We start from the raw sequence: 14,424 nt of genomic DNA, 5'->3' as shown, positions 1-14,424 counted from the left end.
CGACCTCCATAGGTCGCGCCAAGTCCTTCGGGCGACCTCCATAGGTCACACCAAGTCCTCCAAACGCTCAAGCATTGGTTTCCTAGATTTTTCATAAGTTACATTGATTACCTACGTCGGTAATTAGTGGTCCATAAAACTTCCGAAAGGTACTGTAGCATTCACACTAGAACAGAAATAATTTCAGTTAGACCTTATTTCAATAAATATTTTTTTTCAAAACTCTACAGCAGCAAATCAGCCTATTAAGCATTTAACCAGTTTTTTTGTAAGAAAATGAAGAGATAAAAGTATATGAATTTTTATCGATTTAGGGTGATTGTAAATGATAATATTTGTTTTAAAAATTATTAATCATTTGATAATAAATATTTAAATACTCTTAATTATTAATGTTCGAATTCAGAAAATTTAAATATAATGATTATTCATTTAAGGTAAAAATATATAAAAATTTCATCTCAGGGAATGCCTAATATTTTAAAATTAACCAAATTTTCACTCCTAATATTTAATCTTAATTCATCTCAGTAACCCAATTGTCAACTTCTACAGCGAAGGCCAAACCGTTAACGGTAGAAGAGACAAGCAGACGCAAGTCCAAACAGTGAAAATTGGATAAAATAATTTTTTTATTTCCCGAAGCTGTCGGTAGAGCATCTGGTGGGGCCACTCTTCATTGCATCCTCCTCAAAAATCCAGCCTGTTATTACCTAAATCACGAACACATAATCCATTCTCCACCGTTGGATCATGCGAAACATGCGAAACATATAACACACCACTGGCTTAGACGCCATGAAAGAGACCTTCGATCTAACCACACCTTTCCCTTTCATTTCTCCCACCTCTTAAAAACAACCGCAATCCTTCATTTCTGCTTTCAAACCCTAAACGAGAATCTGCGAGGGAAACCGACACAAAGAAGCCCAACAATGGCTGACTTTAGCAAAGCCATTGCTTTGATTCTCATGGTGGTTTTGGTTGCAAACCTTGCTTTAATGGCCGACGCTGATGATGATAAGGAGATTCGTGTTAGGACTCACAAGGGTAAGAAGGAGTGTATACAAGGATGGGAATGTAGCTGGTGGTCACGTTATTGTTGTAACCAAACGATTTCGGATGTCTTAGCTGTTTATCAATTCGAGAACCTTTTCTCTAAGAGGAATTCTCCGATCGCTCATGCCGTTGGATTTTGGGATTACCGGTCTTTCATTTTGGCTGCCGCCATGTATGAGCCTCTGGGTTTCGGGACAACCGGTGGTAAGCTTATGCAAATGAAGGAAGTCGCTGCTTTCCTTGCCCATGTCGGCGCCAAAACTTCTTGTGAGTTCATTTCTCGGTCTTTATATTAGTACCGATCTTGATTTATTTCGAAATTGACTAAATATTTAACAAGATCCGCAATCGTACAAGCTTATAAATTTGTTCTAGATTTTAAGCTCTGCACTCTGGTCAGGTCAGCTAAGTTCAGATCGCAATCCCTTTCGGTGGTTGATAAATTGCTTGAATGGAGCTAAAGATTTGAATAAATTACTAAAATGGTAGTAAATTAAGATCTTGGGACATGCTATTATTAGATTTTCTCTTTGCTTATTGAGTTATCTATGCTGAATCTTTTAAACCCCGGGTATGGATAATTATTTATAGTTAGTGGAGCAATTGTGGAAAGTTTTTAATGATGTAAACGATTTCAGTTTTGTTCATAATTATGAACTCTACATTCTGGGTCAACTCAAATCAGCTAAGCTTAGATTGCAATCCTTTATAGCTGTTGGATAAATTGTTTGCATGGAACTAAAGATTTAAATAAACAATTGGTTCTAAACTAAGATTTTTAATAGAATGCGAGAAACATATAGGCACCTGGGAGCTTTGGTTTTTGATGATTGTGGATTTTATTGTTAGTTGAGCATTTGTGATGAGTTTTTAATGGTGATCTGACCTGATTGATTATAGGATTTTTAATGCTAAGGTTTGGGATAAAATCCAACAAACTTATTGGTTTAATACTCCCCGAAAACTTTGATTTTCAATGTTAATGGATAATTATTATTGGTAGTGGAGCGATTCTGCTGAGTTTTTAATGATGGTAAACGATTTTCAGGTGGAGATGGAGTCATAACCGGAGGACCGCTGGCTTGGGGCCTTTGCTTCAACAAAGAAATGAGCCCTATGCAGGATTACTGTGATGATTTCTACAAATATATGTATCCATGTGCCCCTGGCGCTTCGTACTATGGCCGTGGTGCCTTGCCAATTTACTGGTTCGTATAATACTTTTTCCTGTCATGATTGAAACATATATTCAGTTTTCTTCCCCATCTGCACTTTATCATTGTTACAGATTAAGTTTTGAGTTGTCTGTTCAAGTTGCTATTCTGGTTAAATGTTTCATAGGAACCCTATGCAACTCTGATTCTCCATCTTTCTTTAAATAACAGTGTCCGACCTTGAGTGGATATGGGTACGGAGATATGATCCTCCAATGACCTATATATGTGTGTGAAATATGATGTTTGCCCTAGGTCGTGGAGATGATTTGTAGTTGTATTAATAATCTGACCGCTGAGTGTTTTCGGTGGCTTTTTGATTGTAGGAACTACAACTACGGAGCTGCTGGGGACGGTATAAAAGTTGACTTGTTGCATCATCCTGAGTATCTCGAGCAGAATGCAACTATTGCCTTCCAGGCCGCCATTTGGAGGTGGATGACCCCAATCAAGAAATACCAGCCTTCAGCTCACGACATTTTTGTCGGCAACTGGAAACCAACCAAGAACGACACTTTGGCCAAGCGGGGTCCTACTTTTGGCACCACTATGAACGTTCTTTACGGAGAATACACTTGTGGGCAAGGCGATATCAATCCAATGAACACCATCATCTCCCATTACCTCTATTACCTTGACCTGTTGGGTATCGAGAGAGAGCAGGCAGGGCCGAACGAGGAGCTAAGTTGTGCAGAGCAAGAAGCATTCAACCCAGCCTCATCTCCGAAGACCGCAACTTCTTCTTAAGCCTAGGGTTCAGCCAATTTTATTTGTTAAACTGTACTTGTCAACGAAGGTTTATTAATAAGAGGGGCAATTAGGCTGTTGTAAAATTGTTGTGTATGTCGGTGTGAGATAGGGCCCGTCCACTTGATGATTATAAATAGTTATACGTTGATGTGCTGCTGCTGTTACGTGGTCTTTGTAATTTGCTTTCTGTGTGTGTATTTTGATATTATTTGATGCTTGTTGTGCTGTCTACGACATTGATATGAAAAAGAACATATGCAGTGAACCTCCATTTTCTTCTATTTCCTATGTAGTTTGTGCTTCATTATTTCTTTAATATATATACATATATTTAAATTAGGAAAAACAAATAACACTTTGGATTTTTCCTTTTTTCTTAATATTTTTGTTTTGGTTTCTTTTTTCTTAATATTTTTGTTTTGGTTTCTTTTTTCTCTCTGACTTTTGTTTAGTTGGCAACACTAATTTTAATATTGATTACCGATCGTTGGTGATTATTATTTTTATTTGTTTTTTTAATACTGTCTTTTATTTTTATTTTTTTAAGTTTTTTCAATTTTAAATAAGAATATATGTCATTGTGACACGTTTTTCGTTGCTTTTGTAACAAATTTTTCTATGCTCTTCTGACATGTTTCTTATGGCCTTTGGTACTTTTTTTTTACATTTCTCTGCGGTTGTGTTGGTGCTTGCACAAAGATCCTCACAATATTTATTTTTTAATTAGTTTGTCAATGGTCACGTATTATCTGATTCCTCTTTGGTAAAAGATTGTTTATCGATATAATCAAAATTGTGTAACGAAGTGGTTTATCAAATTGTTTGGTCCGCTTACGACTCTTTGATCACTTTGTAAAAAGTCTCGTTTGATAGAGACAATGAATTTTATGAAGATTATTAGATTCTTTTTATATCGGATATTATTTGAGAATGAGAGGTTTTATGTTTTTTTTTTCTTCATATTTTTAGTTTTTAGTGATTATTATTTTAATTTTCCTTTTAAGTGTATCTTAATTTTGATTTATTATATTATTTTTATTAATGAAACTTAGTTTATTAGAAAAAAAAGATTGGCTTAGAAAATTGCTGGAAGTTCAAATTGACACTTTGCCTTGTAGTTTCTGGGCCTTCAGCCTTGTACTTGGGCTGGTATAGCTCTCCAACAATGGAGTGCCATTGATCTTTTGAACTCGAGCAGACTCAGTGAACCGGGACTAGGGTTTGAGTCGAGTATAAAAAAAGTTTCCGTTTCCCGAAAGGAAAATGAAAGAAAAAATCACCTCAGCTCTGCCCCTACATCAGCTCTGCGCGAAACCCTAAAAGCAATGCCTCCGAAAGCAGCTAAATCCAAGGAAGCTCCAGCCGAGAGGCCAATCCTTGGCAGATTCTCTTCTCACCTCAAGATCGGAATCGTAACTTTCTTCTTTCAACCTCACTTTTCATTTTTTTCTTGAAGCTTAAGTTTTTCATCCAGTAAATATCGCTTCTTCACTTGCAAGTGGGATTGCCTAATGTGGGGAAATCTACTCTTTTCAACACGCTTAGTAAGCTATCAATTCCTGCTGAGAACTTCCCCTTTTGTATAATCGAGCCCAATGAGGCCCGAGTTAATGTCCCTGACGAGCGATTTGAATGGATTTGCCAATTGTTCAAGCCCAAAAGTGAGGTATAATCTGTTTTCTACTTTCTTTTGCCTATCTTTGCATAAAATTAGCATTAATTGCACTTAAGAGGCTACACTGTTATACTTATCGTATCCAAGTAAGTCCGTAACGTTTAATTTATACTTAAAATAACCCTTAATCTAAAACAACATTTCATAGTTTATTTGGATGCAATTAAAGTACAGTACATGGGTTTACTAGATAAATCTGAAATTGTCCAGATGCTTTTTTAGTGTTTTAGCTGGAAAAGATAGATTATGAACAGTCATTATTGTTTTCTTAGCTGGTTCCCGTGCAAACATTTTAGATGTTTCGATGCAAACAGGTTCCAGCTTTCTTAGAAATTCATGATATTGCTGGATTGGTTAGAGGTGCCCATGAAGGTCAAGGATTGGGCAACAACTTCTTGTCGCACATACGTGCTGTTGATGGCATTTTTCATGTTTTACGTAAGATATCTAGATTTTCGAGATGAAACTGTTTCTATCTTCCGTTATTATGTTACAAATCACTATGTTTGCATACTTAAATTTTAAAGTTTTATCATACCTTGCAGAACATTAATTTTTCTTTTTCGACAAAGGGTTGTTAAAAATCATTAAATGGTTTATGCTATTGCTATTTACTAATAAGTTTGAGGTTACTAAAGCCACTTTTATCTTTATAGTTTTTTAATGCTTGTGCCTTTGGTTTAAAAATGTTTCTTTGTTATCTTATTTCTTGAACTCAATCATACAGGTGCATTTGAAGATTCAGACATAATCCACGTTGACGACTCTGTGGACCCTGTTAGGGATTTAGGGACTATGAGTGTTGAGTTACGGTTAAAGGTTTGTTCTTGAATTCTAATGTTATTGTAATAGGTATTTGGAGCTCTACTTTTTATTATTCAATTAAAATACAACTGGCATGCTTTTCATTTGGAATTGGAAGATTAATGAATGTGTTTTACCAGTGTTGTCGAGGCTTGTGCCTTAGCCTGGACAATAATGCAAATTTGATCAGGCGCACACCTGGCACATGTTGCATGTGCCTGATTGAAATTATATTTAATTTATTTTTTCACACTTTTTCATTAGATATATCTTTATTAGTAAGAAATGAATGTTATCAAACCCTATACTTCGGGATAAACTAGACCACACATCAGAGTATGTCGTGTATCTTATCTTAAGCTTTATATAATACACAAAAAAAAAGCTCATAGATATACTGTTATAGCTCGAGAGAAGTAGAAAAGGATTCGAGAAAAGATGATAGAAGTAGAGAATTTAGAGAAGAAAAGGTCATTCATTCATTGCATAAGGGAAAAATGCTCCCACAAGCATGTATTATTTAGTTACAATGCAGTACAGAGAATCTAAGGATGCCAGCTGGCAATCCTAAATAACAAACTATTAACATAATTGCTTCTTATCCTTTCCTCTTTTTCTGCAGGTATTGGGTCATCGGGTTTGGGCCGCTCCAGCTTTCCTTGGATCTGCTTGGCCTGCTCCAACTCATCAGGTAAGTTAAGTACATGACCTTCACGTGCTTCAATTCCCAAATCCCCCTATTCAATCCCTAACCCTCACTCCTCAATTCCCAAATCATCATCGTTTCCTCGTCCTCCTTCTCCTCCGACTGTAATAATACCCGCCCCATGAGACGAGCCTTGTCCCCAAGGATTAAACATAGGAAACTGCCCTTTAAGAACTGAATAATCTTCCTAAGTATCATTTGCTTCATCCAAATTCTCCCATCGAACCAAAAGTTGAGTCACGAGTTTGCTATTTCGATTCACTATACATCTGCCCATAATTTTCAAAGGTTTGATTCTTAACTGTCCTTCTTCATCTACTGCAGGAGGATCTGTTGCAGAAGTGGATGATTCCCTGATGAATTTCTTCAAGAGGCTCACATGGTATACTGGGTGCAGTCGCGTTGATTCTGGTAAGTCCAATCGATAAGCCTCTGCTATTTTTTCCAGAATTTTGTATGGCCAATAAAATTTGTCTGTTAACTTTAGATTTTTTCGTAGGGCATGTGAAGTTTGTCGGTATGGCTGTAATTTCATGTAAACCACATCCCCAATAGCAAAAACCCTCTCTGATCGTTTTTGATCTGCATGTTGCTTCATTCGATTACTAGCCAATTCTAGCTGTTGTTTAACCAGTTTTCTGATTTGATCTCTACTGTTCATGATATCATTTACTGATTGTACTGTAGAGTCTATAGGCTAAACCATAATAGGTGGTTTGTATCCATATAAGGCCTGAAAAAGAGTAAGTTATAGAGTAGTGTGGTAAGTGGTGTTGTACCACCACTCTACATGGGGTAGCCATTTAGCCCATTGTTTAGGTTGAAAGAAACAAAGGCCTCTTAAATACTGTTCCAAACATTGATCAACTCTTTTTGTTTGGCCATATGTTTCTGGATGATAAGTAGTGCTGAAAAGGGTTTTAATACCCAATTGTTTCATTAATTCCTTCCAAAAAGCACTAGTGAAAGTCTTATCTCTATCTGAAATGGCCATTTTAAGCTAGCCATGCAACTTATAAACATTGTCTAGGTATAGTTTAGCTACCTCAGCTACAGAATAAGGATGAGATAGTGGCAGGAAATGACTGTATTTGGTAAACTTATCCACTATTACCAAAATGCAATTTTTTCTAAGGGAAGTAAGTAGGCCCTCTATAAAATCCATAGTAATTACTTCCCAAGCTTGATTAGGAATAGGCAGGGGCTGTAGCAAACCAAGCTTTGCTATATGTTCTAATTTAGTTTGGTGACAAGTCTCACAACACCTCACATAAGTAGCTATCATAGCCTTAAGTCTAGGCCAATAAAAATTTGACCTTATCCTATGATATGTAGCCTGTGCTCCTGAATGACCACCTTGAGGAGAGTCATGCAAGGTTTGAAGAATCTTTAATATAAGACTTCCAGTAGTCCCAATATACACTCTGTCATTGTGTTTGAAAACACCCTTTGAATTCTTCCATTTAGTGTCTGCAGTAGGATTGATAGTGAGGATTAAAATCCAATCCTTAGCTAGGTTGTCTCCCTGATAGCTATCTTCTACCTCTTGAACCCAAGTAAGTATTAAAACTGTTACCCCCAAAGTAAAACATTGAGCTTGATCTTCCCATCTTCTAGATAAAGCATCTGCAACTACATTTGATTTCCCTTTTCTGTACTGTATAGTGTAGTCCATCCCCAATAGTTTGGTGAACCCCTTCTTTTGAATAGTGGTAGTCAACTTCTGTTCTAAAAGGTACTTTAAGGGTTCATGGTCAGTCTTGATGACAAAAGGCATGCTTTCTAGATAATGCCTCCACTTTGAAACATCTAAAAGGATAGCAAGATATTCACGTTCATAAATGGAAAGTGTAGAGTGTCAAGGGTTGAGAGATTTACTTAGATAGGCAATAAGTCGACCATCCTGTGAAAGTACATCCCCTATACCACCAGAACTGACATCTGTTTCTAAATAGAAACTCTTAGAAAAATATGGTAAAGCTAAGACTAGAGCATAACATAGCTTTTTTAAGGTTTTCAAAGGCAGTATAAGCTTCAGAATTCCACTAGAAACCATCTTTCTTTAACAGTTGTGTCAAAGGTCTTCTAATAAGGCTATAGTTTCTGATAAATTTTTTGTAGTAGCCTGTTAAACCTAGAAACCCGCGTAGAGACTTGAGGGTTTTATGTCTAGGCCAAGTTTGCATTACTTCCACCTTGTTGGGGTCAGTAGCCACCCCTCCAGTCGAAATGATGTGGCCTAAATACTCCACCTGAGTCTGTCCAAAAAAACACTTGGAAATTTTTTCAAATAATTTGTTTAGTTGCAAAACTTCTAAAACCATATGTAAATGATTAATATGGTCTTGCATACTGCTACTGTATACCAAAATGTCATCAAAGAATACCAAGACAAATTTTCTAAGAAAATAATTAAATAATTCATTCATAAGAGCCTGAAATGTAGCAGGAGCATTAGTAAGGCCAAAAGGCATCACATTAAATTCATAATGGCGTTAATGTGTTCTAAAGGTTGTCTTGTAAATGTCTTCTGGTCTGATTCTAATTTGCCAATATCCTGATCTCAAATCAATTTTTGAAAATTAACTGCCCCATGCAATTCATCTAATAAATCTTCGACCATAGGAATAGATAATTTATCCTTGATTGTCATGTTGTTTAACTGTCTGTAATCCACACAAAATCTCCAAGTGCCATCCTTCTTTTTAATAAGAAGACAGGGAGATGCAAAAGGGCTCCTGCTAGGCTGTATAACAGAAGAAGAGAGCATGCTTGCAATTTGTTTTTCTACCTCAGCCTTCTGATTGTGAGCAAACCTGTAGGGCCTTAGATTAACAAGTGTTGAAATAGGCTTAAGTGGAATGGCATGATCATGAGTTCTCTGAGGAGGTAGTCCTTCAGGTTCAGCAAAAATTGTATTGTATTTCTCCAATAAATGTTTGAGTTCAGTAGGAATAGGATATGGATTCCCTGTCATATTCAATAGAACAATGTGGCCCATAATATCTGAATCCCATGCAGTTATTTTAAGTAATATGGCCCCTAAAATCTGATATAGTTTTGTAGAGGGTTGTTTACCTTGAATAATAATATGCTCTCCTTGATGGTCAAAGCTTAATGTCATATTATTGAAATCCATTAGTATTGGACTAAATAACTTCATCCAATCAACCCTTAAGACCATGTCACTTCCACCCACTTAAAGCAATCTGAAATCATGTATAAAAGTGTGTCCTTGCATTTTCCATTCAACTTTGCTGCGTCTAACAGAATTGAAAAGCTACTGTCCATTAGCAACAGTGATGGCCAACGGGTAAGTAGTAGTAATTTGTATGCCAATATCAGCCCATTTTAGGGTCAAAAAACTGTGTATGCTACCATTATCAATTAGAATATTTAATGGTCTTCCCTGAATAGTTCCTTGAATTCTCAATGTATTATGGCCAATGCAGCCAATAATATCATTCATAGAAATTTCTAGGTTTTCTTGTTGTTGTTGTGGAGATTGATCCGACTCAGTAGGAAAACTTCCAGTGGAGAAGTGTCAGTTTCTTCAGTAATCATGTTCAATTGCATGTTTTTACACTGATGACCTTGAAGAAATTTCTCACCACACTTAAAACAGAGGTTATTTTGCCTTCTATAGTCTTTTAGGTTCTGTTTTGGGTTTGGTAATGATGTAGTCTTGGGAGGTACTGGCAGTGAATTTGTCTTAGTAGTAGTAATGGGGTTTGAGTAGGGTGGGTTTTTAAAAGAAGGCATCATTCTTCTGTTCTCAAACTCAGCAGATAATTCATAAAGCTTAGCTTGTTTGCATGCTTTAGAAAAAAATTTAGGATCTAGAGCCCTGACCTTATGTTTGATGTCTTCTCTAAGTCCACTGATAAAAAGTGATATAAAGAAATCCTCATTTAAGGTAGGATTTTGCAATAGCATGTGAGGTTTTAACTCTTCAAATCTCTCTTGATAGTCCTCAACAGACCCCTTCTGAGTTAACTTAGTGAATTCCTCTACTATATCAGAAATACCTGCCACTGAATCTGTGACAAAGATCTGCCTTAAACTCATGCCACGTTACATGGTGTTTCTGCATGATATAGCCATCAAACCAAATTTCTTCTTTTCCCGTTAGATACATAGTGGCTACTTCTACTCTCTGATCTACAGGAACACTACAAAGAGAGAAATATTTAAGGCATTTCTGAAGTCATCCCCTAGGATTGACCGCTTCAAAAAATGGCAGTTCAATTTTAGGTCGATGTCACATAGACCCTGAAATATTAAATGAGCCCCCTGTGCATTTTCTTTTTACTTTAGAACCAAAAAAAATAGGTCTAGTTTCACTGTTTTCACCCATTTGATTCTCAGGTTTAGAACTATTCTTAAGGACTAGACAAGCGTCAGGTTTAGCTTTTAAAATCTCAGGTTCATCAGTTTTATAAGTAAATTTGGACTTATCATTCACCACAATAACCAAAACAGGATTCTTCCCGTCATTTTTAGAAGTATTAGGAGTTTGTACCTGTTCACCAGCAGAATTTTCTTGTTCACCATTTCTGCCTATTAAAATCTTTAACTGCTACTCAACATAACTTTGATTAGTAGACATCCTTGATTCTAATCCAGTGATTCGATTTTCTTGACTTTCCCACCATTTAGGTGGATGAGTTTCTTCTTGGCCTTGTTTCACCAACATAGCTAATTCTTCAATCTGTTTTTGCAGTGCATAGTGATCAGTTTTAGCCATATTCTGATTCTTCTTTGGCATACCCACTGAAACTTGCCAGGAAATGAGGCTCTAGATAGCTCGAGAGAAGTAGAAAAGGATTCGTGAAAAGATGATAGAAGAATGAGAGAATTTAGAGAAGAAAAGTTCATTCATTCATTACATAGGGGAAAAAAATGCTCCCACAAGCAGGTATTATTTAGTTACAATGCAGTACGAATCTAAGGATGCCAGATGGAAATCCTAAATAACAAACTATTAACATAATTGCTTCTTTTCGGCAGGTATTTGGCCATCGGGTTTGGGCCACTCCAGCTTTCCTTGGATCTGCTTGGCCTTCTCCAACTCATCAGGTAAGTTAAGCACCTGACCTTCACGTGCTTCAATTCCCAAACCCCCCTCTTCAATCCCTAACCCTCGTTCAATTCCCAAATCATCGTTTCTCATCCTTCTCCTCCGACTGTAACATATACATATTGCACTTTATTTCACTTCGCTAGCCCTTTCTTTTGTGCCTTGCACCTGAGGCAATATAAGGGTTCTAGCACATAGAGTGTGCGTTGCTCCCTTGACTGCACTTTTTACAAGCTTGAAGATGAAATTTGAATTAAAATGATTAGTACATGTACGTATTATGCTTGTGCCTCTGTTGTGTGCGTGTGTGTCATAACTTTGATTGGATTTTATTGTATTCCTAATGTCTATCATCTCCTTATTCATTATATTTGGGGGGTGTTAAGATTTGAAGAAAGTTAGCTATAATATGTTTTTGTTTTGAAATTTAATTTATGGCATCAGTTAAAGATTTCACTTGGTCTGTTGTTTCCTTGTTACAAATGCAATTCTGTCATTTCTTTATTAGGAATTCCTTTATCTATATGATGGTTTTTCTATTATTATACGCCAACATTGAAGAACCTAATAAGGACTTTTATGTACTAATTACTTTTTAAATTCATTTTATTTAGGATGTTGAGTTTATGGAAAGGAAGATAGAGGATCTTGAGAAGAGCATGAAGAGGAGTAATGACAAGCAATTGAAAATAAAAGAATTGTGTCAAAGGATAGGGTTTTGAACATTTGATCTTTTACCTTTGTTGCATAGCCTATGTCGAAATGATTTTTTTCTTAAGTGAGATTTTAAAAATCAAACCATTTTTAATTATATTCTTTATGATTAATTTTTAATTAAAAAATAAATGTGATTAAAAAAATCTCTCGTTTCGAAAAATTTGGTATTTCTTTTACGATAAAAACATATGGTTCGAGTTGTCACAAATCTTTGATTATGGTGTGATTGGGCACCCAAAAATAGTCATTTTAAATAAAAAAATTAATTTTAATTAAAACGATAAATTTATTATTTGTATTACCAAAATTTGAGTTCGGGAGTCGGTTATGCGTAGGGAATGATTAGTATTCCTACAGAATCCTAAATCGACACCTATTTGATTAATTATTGTTTTTACAATGAATTTTACGAGTTCGAGTTTAAATAAGTTCATGATCCCATAAAACAATTTATGAATTTTAATATGAAATCAAATAATATTTAATTATTTTCTATCGAGAAGAAACAAATCTCTCTGACTGTGAGGCAATCAATCCTTACTCCAATCGAAATAAAGAAATATTATAATTCTATTATAATATTTAAATGCACCAAAATAGATTAAATAAAAAATTACTAATTTTTTTAAAAAGAAGAAAATATTCGATTATTTTAAAACATCGATATCAGACCTTAGATAAGTTCTAACAAACTTTTCTTGAAGAATTTAAATAATCGAATATTTCTTTTTCTTTCGTTCCCAAATTTTGATTGAGGAATCATTTTATAGGTTTCACTATTGGGAATACACTTTCAATTTAAAATCATCAAAAGCGGTTCTCTAATAAGTTAAGACAAGCCTCTCAAAATAATTTTGAAGTAAAATGATATTACCCTTAATCCAATATTTGATATGAATCGAGTTATGCACGTGATGATAACATACATATTTTAAAAGGATAAATTACGCCTAAATCTATGCTTACGAATAACATAATTAAAATAAATATGCGTACATGTATACATATCATAATGGTTCGAACATGTGATTCGTATACACTCCTGTTTTCTCAGTTTTCAATTATGTGACTTTGTCAAAGATCTATAATTCTGATCATTTACAAAGTTTTTAATTCAGTCGATATTCAAAAAATTTCAAGTTACAAATTTGATTCAATGCTCACCATCTTTAAAGTAGCATAGATTCATTTAAATACCCTTACAAAAAAAACATGAGAAAAGATGAAAAACAAATTCAAACAAAATTGACAAATGGAATATAGCTTCATTATGAAATGAAATGATCTTTTCCTAATTATGATGCCCCATTACTCATCTAATGTAATGGCATTTGACTCAAACGGATGCTACATATTGTAAAACCCTCAACCCGGATCCGAGTCCGGGGTGTCATATTTACTTTTAAAACCCTTGTTAAAAATAATGAAACTTTCCCGTTAAAGAAAACTTCATATTATTTCATCATAAAAGTTTACAAACTTATCAGAGCATATACTATTCAAATTGTTTATATTACATGCCAACTATATCTAAAAGAATCAAATACATATCAAACAATTCTTTTCTGATCTGAAACGATGTAAGGAATATGCTAACTTGTCTTGCTCCTCTTAGATTCTCTTCTCACTTCTGTAACCTACGTGTGAAACAATCACACGCCAAGTCTATGACTTAGTGAGGCATAATTAAATTTACTATAACATATAATTTCTAATTGCTATTATGCATATTTCATGTAAACTTCATAAACTATGGAATGCATTATGTATCAAACATAACTACAAACATATGCATATCAATTCTTTATCTTTATTATAATTCTTATCATTATCATTGATTTCTTTGATCATATGACCCTTTACTCACCATGCATACACATCATATAGCACATATATAACTATACCAATTAACAAACGTATAATCATGAGATTTCTCTAACACACTTAACATTACCAAACATACATATCATATATAGTGTATTTGTTATTATCTCTTGATTAGCTCATGTACACTGTGAGAACTATAGATATGTGAGTCTATTGAGGTTGTGCACTAATGTTGTCACCACAGCTCGTATAAATGCACCGAAGTGCCACGTAGAATTGCACCGTAGTGCTGCGTAGAAATACACTGAAGTGCCATATAAGATTGTCCCTAAGGACCACATAGAAAATTCCTTAAGAATCATATACATAAGCCAAGGATCAAGTATGTGTCTCAAAAGACCTCACACATGTTCCAAAGAATACATATATGTCCCGAAGGACCGCGTAGACACTGTCGCATAACATGGACATTAATATTTATGTTATAACACATTCACATCTACACGTAATCTCATAGTTCTTTCACATAGCTCACTATCATATCAATCACATATCACATATATGTGTAGACCCATGGTTCACTTACACGTAG

The 14,424-nt window shown here is 35.1% G+C and overlaps 2 protein-coding genes across 4 annotated transcripts; both read left to right on the top strand.

Annotated features, from left to right (window-relative positions):
- The first annotated feature begins 779 nt into the window (after positions 1 to 779).
- LOC120156256 (chitinase-like protein 1) lies at positions 780 to 3,304 on the top strand. 3 transcript variants are annotated; one of them, XM_039167643.1, is made up of 5 exons: positions 780 to 851; positions 896 to 1,326; positions 2,108 to 2,267; positions 2,600 to 3,027; positions 3,070 to 3,086. In XM_039167643.1, exons 1-4 carry the CDS (start codon positions 799 to 801, stop codon positions 3,018 to 3,020), a joined length of 1,065 nt encoding a protein of 354 aa, XP_039023574.1. In that variant the 5' UTR covers positions 780 to 798; the 3' UTR covers positions 3,021 to 3,027; positions 3,070 to 3,086. The 3 variants fall into 3 exon arrangements, with proteins under 3 accessions (XP_039023574.1, XP_039023573.1, XP_039023576.1); XM_039167642.1 differs by having other exon boundaries at positions 781 to 851; positions 2,600 to 3,304; XM_039167645.1 differs by having other exon boundaries at positions 781 to 857; positions 891 to 1,326; positions 2,600 to 3,304.
- A 986-nt stretch (positions 3,305 to 4,290) lies between these two features.
- On the top strand, positions 4,291 to 12,010 carry LOC120156207 (obg-like ATPase 1). Its single transcript, XM_039167602.1, has 5 exons — positions 4,291 to 4,435; positions 4,522 to 4,689; positions 5,013 to 5,136; positions 5,426 to 5,517; positions 11,903 to 12,010. The coding sequence occupies exons 1-5, from the start codon at positions 4,349 to 4,351 to the stop codon at positions 12,008 to 12,010; spliced, it is 579 nt and encodes a 192-aa protein (XP_039023533.1). The 5' UTR covers positions 4,291 to 4,348.
- Positions 12,011 to 14,424: the final 2,414 nt, after the last annotated feature.

The sequence above is a fragment of the Hibiscus syriacus genome, unplaced genomic scaffold, assembly GCF_006381635.1.
Source record: "Hibiscus syriacus cultivar Baekdansim isolate YM2019G1 unplaced genomic scaffold, ASM638163v2 tig00111213_pilon, whole genome shotgun sequence".
Taxonomy (NCBI): Eukaryota; Viridiplantae; Streptophyta; class Magnoliopsida; order Malvales; family Malvaceae; genus Hibiscus; species Hibiscus syriacus.
This window is presented reverse-complemented; position numbering and strand designations above follow the sequence as displayed.